The sequence below is a fragment of the Bos javanicus genome, chromosome 15 (genome assembly GCF_032452875.1).
Source record: "Bos javanicus breed banteng chromosome 15, ARS-OSU_banteng_1.0, whole genome shotgun sequence".
Lineage (NCBI taxonomy): Eukaryota > Metazoa > Chordata > Mammalia > Artiodactyla > Bovidae > Bos > Bos javanicus.
The window spans coordinates 62,588,525-62,602,786 of record NC_083882.1 but is presented as its reverse complement, the minus strand read 5'-3'; the positions used below and the strand labels follow the sequence as shown (position 1 = coordinate 62,602,786).

At 37.5% G+C, this 14,262-nt stretch overlaps 1 protein-coding gene across 3 annotated transcripts in view; it reads right to left on the bottom strand.

The window, feature by feature from the left end:
• The window catches only part of ELP4 (elongator acetyltransferase complex subunit 4), a 257,046-nt gene that overhangs the window by 161,933 nt on the left and 80,851 nt on the right, over window positions 1-14,262 (bottom strand). For all 3 annotated transcript variants that reach the window (XM_061381018.1, XM_061381019.1, XM_061381017.1), the window contains exon 5: window positions 12,613-12,752. In XM_061381018.1, the coding sequence (XP_061237002.1) occupies window positions 12,613-12,752 (140 nt within the window). The remainder of the gene's footprint in view (window positions 1-12,612; window positions 12,753-14,262) is intronic.

Below are 14,262 nucleotides of genomic sequence, written 5' to 3'. Positions count from 1 at the left end.
GTATATGTATATCATATCTTCTTTATCCACTTTTCTGTTAATGGACACTTAGCTTGCTTTCATATCTTGGTTATTGGAAATAATTTCACTATGTAGATTGAGGTGCATGTATTTTTTTGTAAACAATCTTAGTAAGTGTTTTCACTTGTTAAGTCTTTTAATAGTCTATATATCAGGAGAAATTGAACTCCAAATGTGTTTTTCTCAAAGGAAAGAATGGGATAGGGAAAAGAGAGCTGATTGTCCAGATTGAAAAATTAGCTGAAGTAGTTTTATTTTTTTCCCAAAGAAGAAGTAATTTTACTGATTCCTATAAATGGGATGATGGCAACAATGGTAACGTACACTCTCACTTTTGACACACTTTCCTAGAACTGTTTTAACAATGCACACTTGTACAATTAAGATGAGTGACATTTGTTTCTCTACACTATCTTTAACACAACACATTATCATTTTAAATATTTAATAGCTGAAAAATTGGTATTTCTTTGGTTTTTGCTTATATTTCTTTGATTACTAGTTAGCCTTATTTTAGCTATTTCTATATCTTTTTTGAGAACAGCCTCTTGATTTCTTCTGCCCATTTTGTATTAGGGTACTCAACTTGTTCTTACTAATTTAAAAATGGCTTTAATTTACTAAATATGTATAAGTATATATATCTATATATACATATATTTTTACTTTTAAAAATTCTGAAACAATCTCAAATTTATAGAAAAGTTGTATACATAAAACAAAAATCTTTATTCTCTATTTCACTGGAGAATATGTTGCTGACATGATGACTCATCACTTCTTGGGGTATGATTCCTACAAACAAAAACATTCCCCTATATAACAATAATATAGCCATCTGACTTAGGATATTGATATAATTAGGAAATTGGATACTACCACCAAATCTTCAGATCCCATTCAAGTTTTGCCACCTGTGCTAGTACCATCCTTCATCGCAAAAGGATTGAATTCAGAATCATGTGTTACATCTAAATTGTCTCTTCAGCCTCCTTTAACCTACAAATTCCTCACGTTTTTCTTGACTTTTATAATCTTGACACTTAAGGATTCCAGGCCAGCCATTTGGTAGAACGTTCCCAACTTGGGTTTGTCTGATGTTTCCTCATGGGTATGTTTACATTATGAATACCTGGTAGGAATATCACAGAAGTATTGCTGAGTTCTTTTTATTTCATGCTATCAGGGGATACATAACTTCAATTTGCCCCATTACTGGTGATCTTAATTTGATTAAGGTGATGTCTACCAGGCTTCTCCACCATAAAATTATATTGTCCCCTTCTTAGTCATCAGTATTTTGTGGCAAGGTACTTTGAGGGTATGTAAATATCTTGTTTGTTAATAATGTATTTATTTGTTAATTTTTGTCTATAAATATTCAAGACTTCCTGTTTTATTAAATGGGTTACAATCCATTACTATATTTATTTATTTTGATGCTCAAATTGTCTTTTCTTTGGCCAGTGGGAGTTCTTTTGAGCTGGCTTCTTATCTTTTTGACATGCCCTCATCATTCTTCAAGCACATCTAAGAATAAAAAAATGTTACAGATTTATTGTTTTCTTTCCTTTGAATCAAAGATTTCTCCAAAGAGTTCTGATTCCTCCAAAGAGAATCACTAGATATACTGTTTGCTATTTCCCCACTCCAAGATTTTAAACATTCTTTTTAGTGAACTCGTGAACTCACTCAGTCGTGTCTGACTCTTTGCAACCCTGTGGACTGTCGCCCACCAGGCTCCTTTGTCCATGGGATTCTCCAGGAAAGAATACTGGAGTGGGTTGCCATTTCCTTCTCCAGGGGATCTTCCCAACCCAGGGATTGAACCCGGGTCTCCCAGATGGCAGGCAGATGCTTTATCCTCTGAGCCACTAGGGAACACTCTCTTTAATTTTCTTCTATTACTTTTATAATTTAATTTATTGTATTTAAATCTTTAACTCTTTGGAAATATAGTTTGATATGAGATATAAAGATTTCATTATATTAACCCCAAAGGGTTAGACTTTACACACTTATTTGAAATCCCTTTCCTTTATGAAAAAAATGTTTTCATCATAAAAATTCAAACATATAAAACATAGAAGGGATAGGAAAAAAACCCCCCAAAATCCACCACTCAAAGGTAAACATTGTTAACAATTTGACGAATGTTCTTTCAGATACTGGTCTATATCAATCCCTCTTTCTTTACTGAGAAAAATTACTGCGGGATGTTAGGAAGCATGATGATAAAAATGTTTGATTCTGAAGAGTATTTTACCAATAAACAAACATAAACAGAGTTATTACGACTATTTATTTAATTCTGGCATTTCACTCATAACCTTTCCAATACTGATGTATATACATACTGAATCTCATAGTGTAAGACGAGCATTTAGCTTCCAGACTTTCATGAGTTTTTTCGACCAAATATCACTAAGTACATTTAAGAACCTAAGTTAATGTGTACTGAGTTTTTGTTAGAAAAGAATTTCGGAAAAGCTATATAAAGTTTTATATAAACAGGACTGCTATTGCTGTTTAGTCACTAAGTTGTGTCTGACTCTTTGCAGCCCTATGGACTACAGCCCATCAGGCTCCTCTGGCCATGGGATTTTCCAGGCAAGAATACTGGAGTGGGCTGCAGTCCTTCTCCAGGGGATCTTCCTGACCCAGGGATCGAACCCATGTCTCTTGCTTTAGCAGGCAGAGTCTTTACTGTCAAGCCACCTGGGAAGCCCTATATATATATTCCCCATGGGAAGCCCAGGGAATATAGGTAGAAACTGCTTCTACCTATATCCCTTCATGAATAAATTTTTAAAGCATGGTACGACACCTGCCTACTTCTCTGAACTCATCAACCCTATTTCTCAGAACTCATCTTTGTAACACTTGTTATCACTCACTCTATTTCAACAACTAGGCTTTTCAGGTACTTGAAAACACCAGTTACTTTCCTTTCCTAGTACACCTGCTGTTCCCTAAGCCAAGAAAACTTCTTGGCTTAGTGCTCTCTGTAAGACCACTTTTTTCTTCTTATGATTTTTTTTCAAGTCTCAGGTTTAGGTCTTTAGAAAGGCCTCATCCTAAAAGAACATAAAGTTTATTCCCCCCCTCCCCTCAGTGTATGGAGAGTGTTCTTTGTCTTTATACTACTTATCACAATTCATAACGAGATCTTTATCTGTTTACTTGTTTCTTTTTGGCTGTGCCCCACGGCATGTGTGATCTTAGTTCCCCGACCAGTGACTGAACCTGTGCCCCCCTGTGCTGGAAGTGCGGTCTTAATCACTGGACCACCAGTGAAGTCCCTTCTTATTTTATTAATTTTTTTAAAATTTTACTTTCTTATTCTAATTTTCACCCTGCTTATTTAACTTATATGCAGAATACATCATGAGAAACGCTGGACTGGAAGAAGCATAAGCTGGAATCAAGATTGCCGGGAGAAATATCAATAACCTCAGAAATGCAGATGACACTACCCTTATGGCAGAAAGTGAAGAGGAACTCAAAAGCCTCTTGATGAAAGTGAAAGTGGAGAGTGAAAAAGTTGGCTTAAAGCTCAACATTCAGAAAACGAAGATCATGGCATCCGGTCCCATCACTTCATGGGAAATAGATGGGCAAACAGTGGAAACAGTCTCAGACTTTATCTTTTAGGGCTCCAAAATCACCGCAGATGGTGACTGCAGCCATGAAATTAAAAGATGCTTACTCCCTGGAAGGAAAGTTATGACCAACTTGGATAGCCTATTGAAAAGCAGAGACATTACTTTGCCAACAAAGGTCCATCTAGTCAAGGCTATGGTTTTTCCAGTGGTCATGTATGGATGTGAGAGTTGGACTGTGAAGAAAGCTGAGTGCTGAAGAATTGATGCTTTTGAACTGTGATGTTGGAGAAGACTCTTGAGAGTCCCTTGGAGTGAAAGGAGATCCAACCAGTCCATTCTGAAGGAGATCAGCCCTGGGATTTCTCTGGAAGGAATGATGCTAAAGCTGAAACTCCAGTACTTTGGCCACCTCATGCAAAGAGTTGACTCATTGGAAAAGACCCTGACGCTGGGAGGGATTGGGGGCAGGAGGAGAAGGGGACGACAGAAGATGAGATGGCTGGATGGCATCACCGACTTGATGGATGTGACTTTGAGTGAACTCTGGGAGATGGTGATGGACAGGGAGGCATGGCATGCTGCTGAGATTCATGGGGTCGCAAAGAGTCGGACACAACTGAGTGACTGAACTAAACTGAACTGATTCTAAAAAAAAATATTTTTAATTATGCTTTCTTATGCTATAAATGGTCAAGGATAACAGTTTACTACAATAAACCTAGTGCTTAACATGATTCTACACTCATAAAAGGTACTCAGGAGCATACAAGGTATTCACGCCAGAGAAGGTGTTCAATAAATATTGTTAGATATATGGTTATGCTTACTTACACCTGTAAATGGCACTATCCTAGTTCTCATGTCTAAAAGCATTCTTGATATTCCCTTTACTCTTTCCACAACCACAATGATATCAGAGATCAGAGAGGCAGCAAGGAACCAGATTAGGTAAGGACATGTAGACCTTGTGGATCTCTGTTTGCATATAGGTTTTTTATTCTGGGTGAGATGGGATGTCATTAAAGGTTTGAGCCAGAGGAGTGATAAGAGAAAAAGTTGGCTTAAAGCTCAACATTCAGAAAATGAAGATCATGGCATCCGGTCCCACCACTTCATGGGAAATAGATGGGGAAACAGTGGAAACAGTGTCAGACTTTATTTTTCTGGGCTCCAAGATCAACTACAGATGGTGACTGCAGCCATGAAATTAAAAGACGCTTACTCCTTGGAAGGAAAGTTATGACCAACCTAGATAGCATATTCAAAAGCAGAGACATTACTTTGCCAACAAAGGTCCATCTAGTCAAGGCTATGGTTTTTCCTGTGGTCATGTATGGATGTGAGAGTTGGACTGTGAAGAAGGCTGAGTGCCGAAGAATTGATGCTTTTGAACTGTGGTGTTGGAGAAGACTCTTGAGAGTCCCTTGGAGTGAAAGGAGATCCAACCAGTCCATTCTGAAGGAGGTCAGCCCTGGGATTTCTTTGGAAGGAATGATGCTAAAGCTGAAACTCCAGTACTTTGGCCACCTCATGCGAAGAGCTGATTCTTTGGAAAAGACCCTGATGCTGGGAGGGATTGGGGACAGGAGGAGAAGGAGACGACAGAGGATGAGATGGCTGGATGGCATGACTGACTCGATGGACGTGAGTCTCAGTGAACTCCGGGAGTTGGTGATGGACAGGGAGGCCTGGCGTGCTGCGATTCATGGGGTCGCGGAGAGTCGGACACGACTGAGCGACTGATCTGATCTGATCTGAATGCTGTGAAACTGTACTGTCTAATAAGACAGTACTTGTCACACATGGAATGAGAAATCAAGTTGGCCTTGGGAAGCATCATTATGAACAAACCTAGTGGAGGTGATGGAATTTGTTGAGCAATTTCAAATCCTAAAAGATGATGCTGTGAAAGTGCTGCACTCAACATGCCAGCAAATTTGGAAAACTCAGCAGTCGCCACAGGACTGCAAAAAGTCAGTTTTCATTCCAATCCCAAAGAAAGGCAAAGCCAAAGAATGTTCAAACTATAGCACAATTGCACTCATCTCACATGCTAGCAACATAATGCTCAAAATTCTTCAAGCCAGGCTTCAACAGTATGTGAACCGTGAACTTCCAGATGTTCAAGCTGGATTTGGAAAAGGCGGAGGAATCAGAAAACAAATTGCTAACATCTGTTGGATCATTGAAAAAGCAAGAGAGTTCCAGAAAAACATCTACTTTTGCTTTATTGACTATGCCAAAGCCTTTGACTGTGTGGATCACAACAAACTGTGGAAAATTCTTGAAGAGATGGGGATACCAGGCCAACTGACCTGCCTCCTCAGAAATCTGTATGCAAGTCAAGAAGCAACAGTTAGAACTGGACATGGAACAACAGACTGGTTCCAAATTGGGAAAGGTGTACGTCAAGGTGTACTGTCATCCTGCTTATTTAACTTATATGCAAAATACATCATGAGAAATGCTGGACTGGATGAAACATAGCTAGAATCAAGATTGCCAAAAGAAATATCAGTAACCTCAGATATGCAGATGACACCACACTTATGGCAGAAAGAGAAGAACTAAAGAGCCTCTTGATGAAAGTGAAAGAGGAGAGTGAAAAAGTTGGCTTAAAACTCAGCATTCAGAAAACTAAGATCATGGCATCTGGTCCCATCACTTCATGGCAAATAGATGGGGAAACAATGGAAACAGTGACAGACTTTATTTTCCTGAGCTCCAAAATCACTGCAGATGGTGACTGCAGCCATGAAATTAAAAGGCAACTGCTCCTTGGAAGGAAAGTTATAACCAATCTAGACAGCATATTAAAAAGCAGAGACATTATTTTGCCAACAAAGGTCCATCTAGTCAAAGCTGTGTTTTTTCCAATAGTCATGTATGGATGTGAGAGTTGGACTATAAAGAAAACTGAGTGCCTAAGAATTGATGCTTTTGAACTGTGGTGTTGGAGAAGACTCTTGAGAGTTTCTTGGACAGCAAGGAGATCCAGCCAGTCCATCCTAAAGGAAATCAGTCCTGAATATTCATTGGAAGGACTGATGCTGAAGATGAAACTCCAATACTTTGGCCACCTAATGGGACAAAGTGACTCATTTGAAAAGACCCTGATGCTGGGAAAGATTGAAGGTGGGAGGAGAAGGGGATGACAGAGGATGAGATGGCTGGATGGCATCACCGACTCAATGGACATGAGTTTGAGTAAACTCCAGGAGTTGGTGATGGACAGGGAAGGCTGTCATGCTGTAGTCCATGAGGTTGCAAAGAGTTGGAGATAACTGAGCAACTGAACTGAAGTCACACATAGCTACTTACACTTGAACTAATAAAACAAAAATTTCAATGTCATATTGAAAATACTCATTATTAGTTGCATGTGGCTTGTGGCTGCTATTTTGGACAGTACAGGCATAGAAAATTTCCATCCTTGAAGAAAGTGCTATTGGACAGTACTATGTGAAAAAGTTCATGAGGGCTGCTTTGGACACAAAAATAGGAGCCACCAAAAAGCAGGGAGAAAGATTAATTAGGAGGCTATGCCAAGAGTCCTGGCAAGAAATATGGGTGACTTAGGTTTAGCATGGTGGAGGTAAGGGATGCAAGAAGTGATCAGGATCTGGATATACTGAAGATATAGTTGACAGGATTTACCGATAGATTGAATATAGGGAGTGGGACAGAGAAAGGGTCAACAACTGGAGAGAGACAATTGTTGGAAAGAGACAAGGGAGACAAGGGTCAACAACTGCTTTATTGAAGGAAGACTAGAAATATGAAAGAATATACATAAAATATATAACTAAGAGAGAGTACATCTATGGGCAAGATGACTGGGATTAGGAATGTGGGAATAAGGTGGAAGATACCAAAACAACCAATGAAAATAGCATGCTAGAATGCTAGAATGATCAATTAAATTCCATGTATCCAAAGGCCCCCTTGAAGAACAGAAAGAAGAAAGAAAGGTAAACATATAAGCAAGTCATTTCTCTTCATTGGTCAAAATGAGGTTCAGGATAATAGTTCTCTCTCTACAGTTTCAGATAGCATCTTTTTACTTTAATTATATCACCAGCAGATAAACAGGTAGATAAAATTCCTCCTCACACTTATATCTTTGATTTTCTTTAGCTCCGAGATTTATATCATTATATCATTTATTATATATCCTTCGAATAGAGTAGTTTATAGTCTAATTCTGTAACTTTATGATTCTGTTATGCACCTTTAATCTCACCTAGAAGCTCTCTTCCAAAATTCCTTTTTCGTGAGTAAATTTTCTACTTATAACTTCTAAATATACTATGGTTCTCTGCTTCTCAATCTAAGAGAAAAATCTGTATTTTTGAAATAAAATATACTCTTACATGGCTATGTTTCAGTTATTGGTTTCATCCCACTAAATCTCTGTGCTAAGAACAGGACTACAGTTAATCTGAGTTATAACTATATTTTATGCTTTGATTCACTAATTCATTGACTATCAACTTAATACTTGTGTCCTAGATTCAGACAATAAATAGATGAAAAAAAATTATAACTTTTCCTCAAGGATTTCCAAAGCCTGGTGGGAACATAAGAATGTAGACAAAACAAATAATTAAGTGTAATGAAATTAGTGTTTTGACAAAAGTGCAAACAAAGGAATATTAGTAGGAACATATGGCAGAGAAGGCAATGGCACCCCACTCCAGCACTCTTGCCTGGAAAATCCCATGGATGGAGGAGCCTGGTGGGCTGCAGCCCATGGGGTCGCAAAGAGTCGGACACGACTGAGAGACTTCCCTTTCAGTTTTCACTTTCCTGCATTGGAGAAGGAAATGGCAACCCACTCCAGTGTTCCTGCCTGGAGAATCCCAGGGACAGTGGAGCCTGGTGGGTTGCCGTCTATGGGGTCGCACAGAGTCGGACATGACTGAAGCGACTTAGCAGCAGCAGCAGCAGGAACATATGGGGAACACACAGCTATGATCTGTCTATGAAAATACTACAGAGGTTTATCTAGAAGTTTCACTTACTATGGTAAAGAGACTTTGCAGGATAAGAAAAATGAAATGACTGCTAAAATTGTAAATAGTATCCTATCCACTTTCCACTGTTTTTCTCCTAGAAATTCTCCCAGAAAGATAACTAGTTCTCTTAGAATTTAGTTCATTCTAGTTAATACAAAACTTTTAGCTACTACTAGCTATTGTTGGAGAAGGCAATGGCACCCCACTCCAGTACTCTTGACTGGAAAATCCCATGGATGGAAGAGCCTGGTAGGCTGCAGTCCATGGGGTCATGAAGAGTCACACTCGACTGAGCGACTTCACTTTCCCTTTTCACTTTCATGCATTGGAGAAGGAAATGGCGACCCACTCCAGTGTTCTTGCCTGGAGAATCCCAGGGATGGCAGAGCCTGGTGGGCTGCCATCTATGGGGTCACACAGAGTCAGACACAACTGAAGCGACTTAGCAGCAGCAGCAGCAGCTACTGTTAGCATAGATATGTAAAAGTAAAATCTTGAATTTCAAAAAAAAAACACATGAAAACAAAATCAATTATTTACTACCAACTGTATGTAAACTCAGTATTAAAGATCCAATATATTTATAATTTAAAAAGTACCACTTTACAATATAGTGGGTAAATTAGTTGGCTTGGGGTACTAGAACAAAATATTGGGTGGCTTAAACAACAGGAATTAATTTTATTGCTGTTCTGGAGACTAGAAGTCCAAGATCATGGTGCCAGCAGGGTTGATGTCTGGTGAGAGTCAGGGTTAGTGTTGGGTTGCAGATGGTCACCTTCTCGCTGTGAGCTCACATGGCTTTTCCTGGGTGTTTACTCAAGGAGAGAGTGGAGAACTCAGTGTCTCTCTTTCTTTTTCAAGGTCACCATCCTATCACACGAGGGCCCCACCCTCAAGACATCATCTAAGTGAGTGAAAGTCGCTCAGTTATGTCTGAGTCTTTGCGACCTCATGGACTATACAGTCCATGAAATTCTCCAGGCCAGAATACTGGAATGGGTCACCTTTCCCTTCTCCAGGGGATCTTGCCAACCCAGGGATCAAACCTAGGTCTCATCTAACTAACTCCCAAATGCCCTATCTCCAAATTTTGGGGATTAGGGTTTCAACATATGCATTTGGCAGGGGAGGTGGATGGGATGAATACTAACATTCAGTCTATAATAGTAGGTTAAGCAGTATGTTAGTAGATTCATGAATAAATAATAAAGAATTACAATATCTTTCTAGTAGAGAAAAGAACTGTGCTTGGACATACCTATTAGCAAAGCTTACCTCAAAACAACATCAAATTAAAAAAAAACAAACTGTAAACTGTTTTAGAATTATTCTCAAAATCAGTTTTTCTATTGTTTTATGTTTGAGGTGACCAGATTTATAACAGTAAAATACCAAAACAAAATTATCTAGGCAATATTATTGTAATACATTTCAAGATTCTACAACCAGGCTTTATTTTGAAAGTTTAAACTGTAGGTATGAACATTTTCCATTGGCAAATATACCAGTAATTTTAGTTATTATAGATTTCAAATGGCCTTCAGTTCTTCTTACTGTAAAGAAAAAACTTTATAGGTTTCAACAGCGCCTTTAGAAATTATAAAATTATACATTATATCCTCATACATGATAGACACAGCCATATCGTCTAGTCTTAATTATAGGAAAAGTATGGACAAGTGTAAGGCTTAGCTTTATTGTTTTATAAATGAACCAGTAAAGTTCATTTTAGTGAAATGAGCACATGCTTTTCATAAAATAAATCTCACATGGTAAAGTACCCATTTTCAAAATTAATTTAATTACATGTTTAAAGTTTAATTACATTTAATTAAGCATTTAAGTTTAATATGAAATAAATGAATTATCAGTTAACTACTATGAAATGAAATACTGCCTTGATAATTAAAATCTATAAATTTTCCTGTTCCATGTAAAACTGTTAGTTCTCAAAAATATTCTTAAAATATATTTAAAAAACTACATCCCCATATCTAATCAAGGTATAATTTTTCTGGTGCCCAGCTTCTTGTTGGGTTATACATTTACTGCAGCAGTAAATGGAGACAGCCTGGTAAAGAAAAGAGAGCAGGGGGTTTTGGATACTTGGGTTTGGTGTCAGCTTTACTCACTCACAGACTTAAACAGTGGTAAAGCTGTTCAGTGTCTTTGACCTCAAGTTTCCTACAAAGTGCAGATAATACTGCTTCTCTTGTAGGGTTGTTTGGAGGATAAATGAGATAGCCCATGGTCTAATGCCTGGAATATTACCTGATATTGATCAGGTTAATTGACAAATGTTAATTTCCCACCACTTTAGTTGCTAAGTGAATAAAAACCACTTTGTATTTTCTGGCTTAAAAGGTTTCATCTTTAATTTTTTTTTAATTACAAAAGTAACACTATATCTTCTTTCATGTATTTACATCATAATTAATGTACATTTTTCAATTCCCTAAGCACTCCATGAATGGAGACAGAATAGCATTACTGCTAACAGAGATTTTTAAATCAGAAAGAACCGACTTTGAATCTGGGTTTTATGATTTACTTTTTGAGAAATCATGGAGACACTATTTTACTCTATTTCCCAAGTATGTGTATATGTATGTCTGGTTCAGTGAATGACAAAAATTAGAAACTAGTATAATCAATAAAATCAAATAAATGGAATAGTCTTCACTAAACTCTCAGGCAATATTTCTGGGAAAGAGACTCTAGATTTTTAAATCATACATCAACATTTAATAACTCATTTCGTTTTGAAAATAATGGTTTTACAGTGTAAAAGAGAACAACCTATTCTGTGAAGCAACAACCTATTCTGTGAAAACCTTCCCTTGATTCAACTGCAAGCAGTATGAATTAAAATTAAGTATTTCTTTATTGTTCTGTCGCTCAGTCATGTCTGACTCTCTGCAACCCCATGGACTGCAGCACACAGGCTTCCCTGTCCTTCACCATCTCCTGGAGCTTGCTCAAATTCATGTCCATTGAACTGGTAATGCCATCCAACCATCTCATCCTCTCCCTTCTCCTCTTGCCTTCAGTCTTTCCCAGCATCAGGGTCTTTTCTAATGAGTCAACTCTTCGCATCAGGTGGCCAAAGTATTGGAGCTTCAGCTTCAGCATCAGTCCCTCCAATTAATATTCAGGATTAATTTCCTTTAGGACTGACTGGTTTGCTCTTCTTAAAGTCCTAATACTTTAGAAAGTATTCAATGTCAAGTATTTAATTTTCAGAGTTTTGCCTTAATAAAGTTAGTAGCAGTATGAATTGGAGAAGGCAATGGCACCCCACTCCAGTACTCTTGCCTGGAAAAAATCCCATGGACGGAGGAACCTGGAGGCTGCAGTCCATGGGGTCGCTAAGAGTCGGACACGACTGAGCGACTTCACTTTCACTTTCATGCACTGGAGAAGGAAATGGCAACCCATTCCAGTATTCTTGCCTGGAGAATCCCAGGGACGGGGGAGCCTGGTGGGCTGCCGTCTATGGGGTCACACAGAGTCGGAAACGACTGAAGTGACTTAGTAGCAGCAGCAGCAGTATGAATATGTTGTGTTGGTTTATTATGTATCAAAAACATGGAGCAACAGCATGATTTTATACCATTTTCACTGCTATATTACTATCAATAAGCAAAATTTATGTATCTTGTGCATTTGGGGCTGAAAGATCCTATTACTGAATTATTTCACATTTTATTGAAAATAAACAGTAGTTATTACAAATTTGGTATCCAGATTTGTCAAGTTGCAAATTAAAGAGTAATGATAGGTCCAACAGTTACAGGATTAGAAAAATCACATATAATGAAATAACATAAAACATTAAGGTTACATATTACTTAGAAAACTAATATTTATTAGGATTTGTTCCTTTAAATAGGCATTCTTTCAAAGACTGTGGTAAAAATGTATTTTACTAACCTTTGAAATCAGAATTGAAATCATTAACTTACCAGGATTCTACATTAAAAGCTGATGATATTTTTTCTGGGAGAAAAAATCCATGCCACTTTGAGGTCTCAATGAGTTCTTGTGGTATCCTTTTTGATATATCATAATAGTGACCAAATCTTGAAGATGATACTGGTCCAGCCTGATAAGAAAATCCACACTGGTTGTTAAAAATTTATTTTCTTCAAACTGTAATTTACTTATCCTACATTCAGCAAGATACTGATATATTTATGCATTTTAATTCAAATATGGAAGAACTGATATATATAGACTTACTACATTAAAAAAATATATAACAAATTTGAAATATATCTCTATCCAAATATACCTTTATCCAAAGTTGAACTACTAACGGACTCTGCATGGCAACAGTTTCTAATAAAATCTCTGATCTTTATTTCCTTAATTTTCACTATCTTGAATGCTACAAAACACAAAAATTTTAGAACACTCAACAAAATTAGGTACTATTTATAGAAACCGAGGCACTGCACAGGGTAGGTTCTTAGCTTATGTCACTAAGTAAGAGGCAATTTTGTAATCCAGAGAAGAAAGAGACATTCGCTTGCCACTACGTGTCTGCATTTTAAGACTTCATGAATTCATATTAAATTAAACCCCCACAAACATCAAATTATACAGTAATACCGAATTAAAAAAAATTAAAGTCTAGTAGAAACACTATTCTCAGATTCAGAGTCTGGGGGTTTGTCATTCATTTGATATACAGAATAGCTCTTCATTCCTCCATAAGGTACTATTTGTTTTCATTAATAAAAAAGACCTATCAATTGGCTTAATCTAATCTTTTCAATACAATATATACAGATGTATGGTTTCAAAAACATGATTTATCCATTTGCCACGAAACTGCTAACACGTACATTATGTCACATTAAAATTTGTTTCTTAAAAAGAGGGAATAAGGTTTTTAAATGTAAAGTTATTAGTCTAAAGCAATTTAAACAAGGTCTGTTCTTTGGCCTATAATCTATTCTTTATCCGGATTATGGTTCAAAATGTTTTTACTGCAATCTCTGCTAGAGCTCATCTTTTTATTGTGTAAGTCCAAGTCCCCTTAAAGTTTTAGAAAGGCCTTGACTAACTGAACTTTGATCTGATGTCTTCATTGAGAAAAACACCAGGTTGCCCATTTCAGATGCAAATCCCCCTAAGGCCCAATAGAATTTAGTAAAGACAGCAAAAAAGAAGAAACAAGAAGTTTCCAGGATCCTCTTTGAGAATCCTGGGGCACACTGGTGTCCTTAATCCACAGTGCTGCATGGATTAAGGTAGGTGATAACCTCTCCTGATTCAAAAGAATAAGCGGAGCGCCTACAAACTGGGTGGAGACTGGGATCTGGTAATAATGAAACACCATGCAATAAAAGCCTGGTCCATGTCAGAAGCCTCTGAAAAGGCCTCAATGTACCACATTCCCAGGCCTAGTAGGGAAGCTTGCAAAAGCCCACCTGAATCAAATAAGCATGAATAATCTATTTTAGCGGACTGGCCATGGGGAGAGAGAAAGAAAGAGAGACTTTTCGCTTCTTTTAAGTTAATAAATTTATTAGTGGACTGAAGGTTCTTGAAGTCCTATGCACTCTCAGAAATATGCTAAATTGCCAAGAAGCAAAGTATGCTTTTTA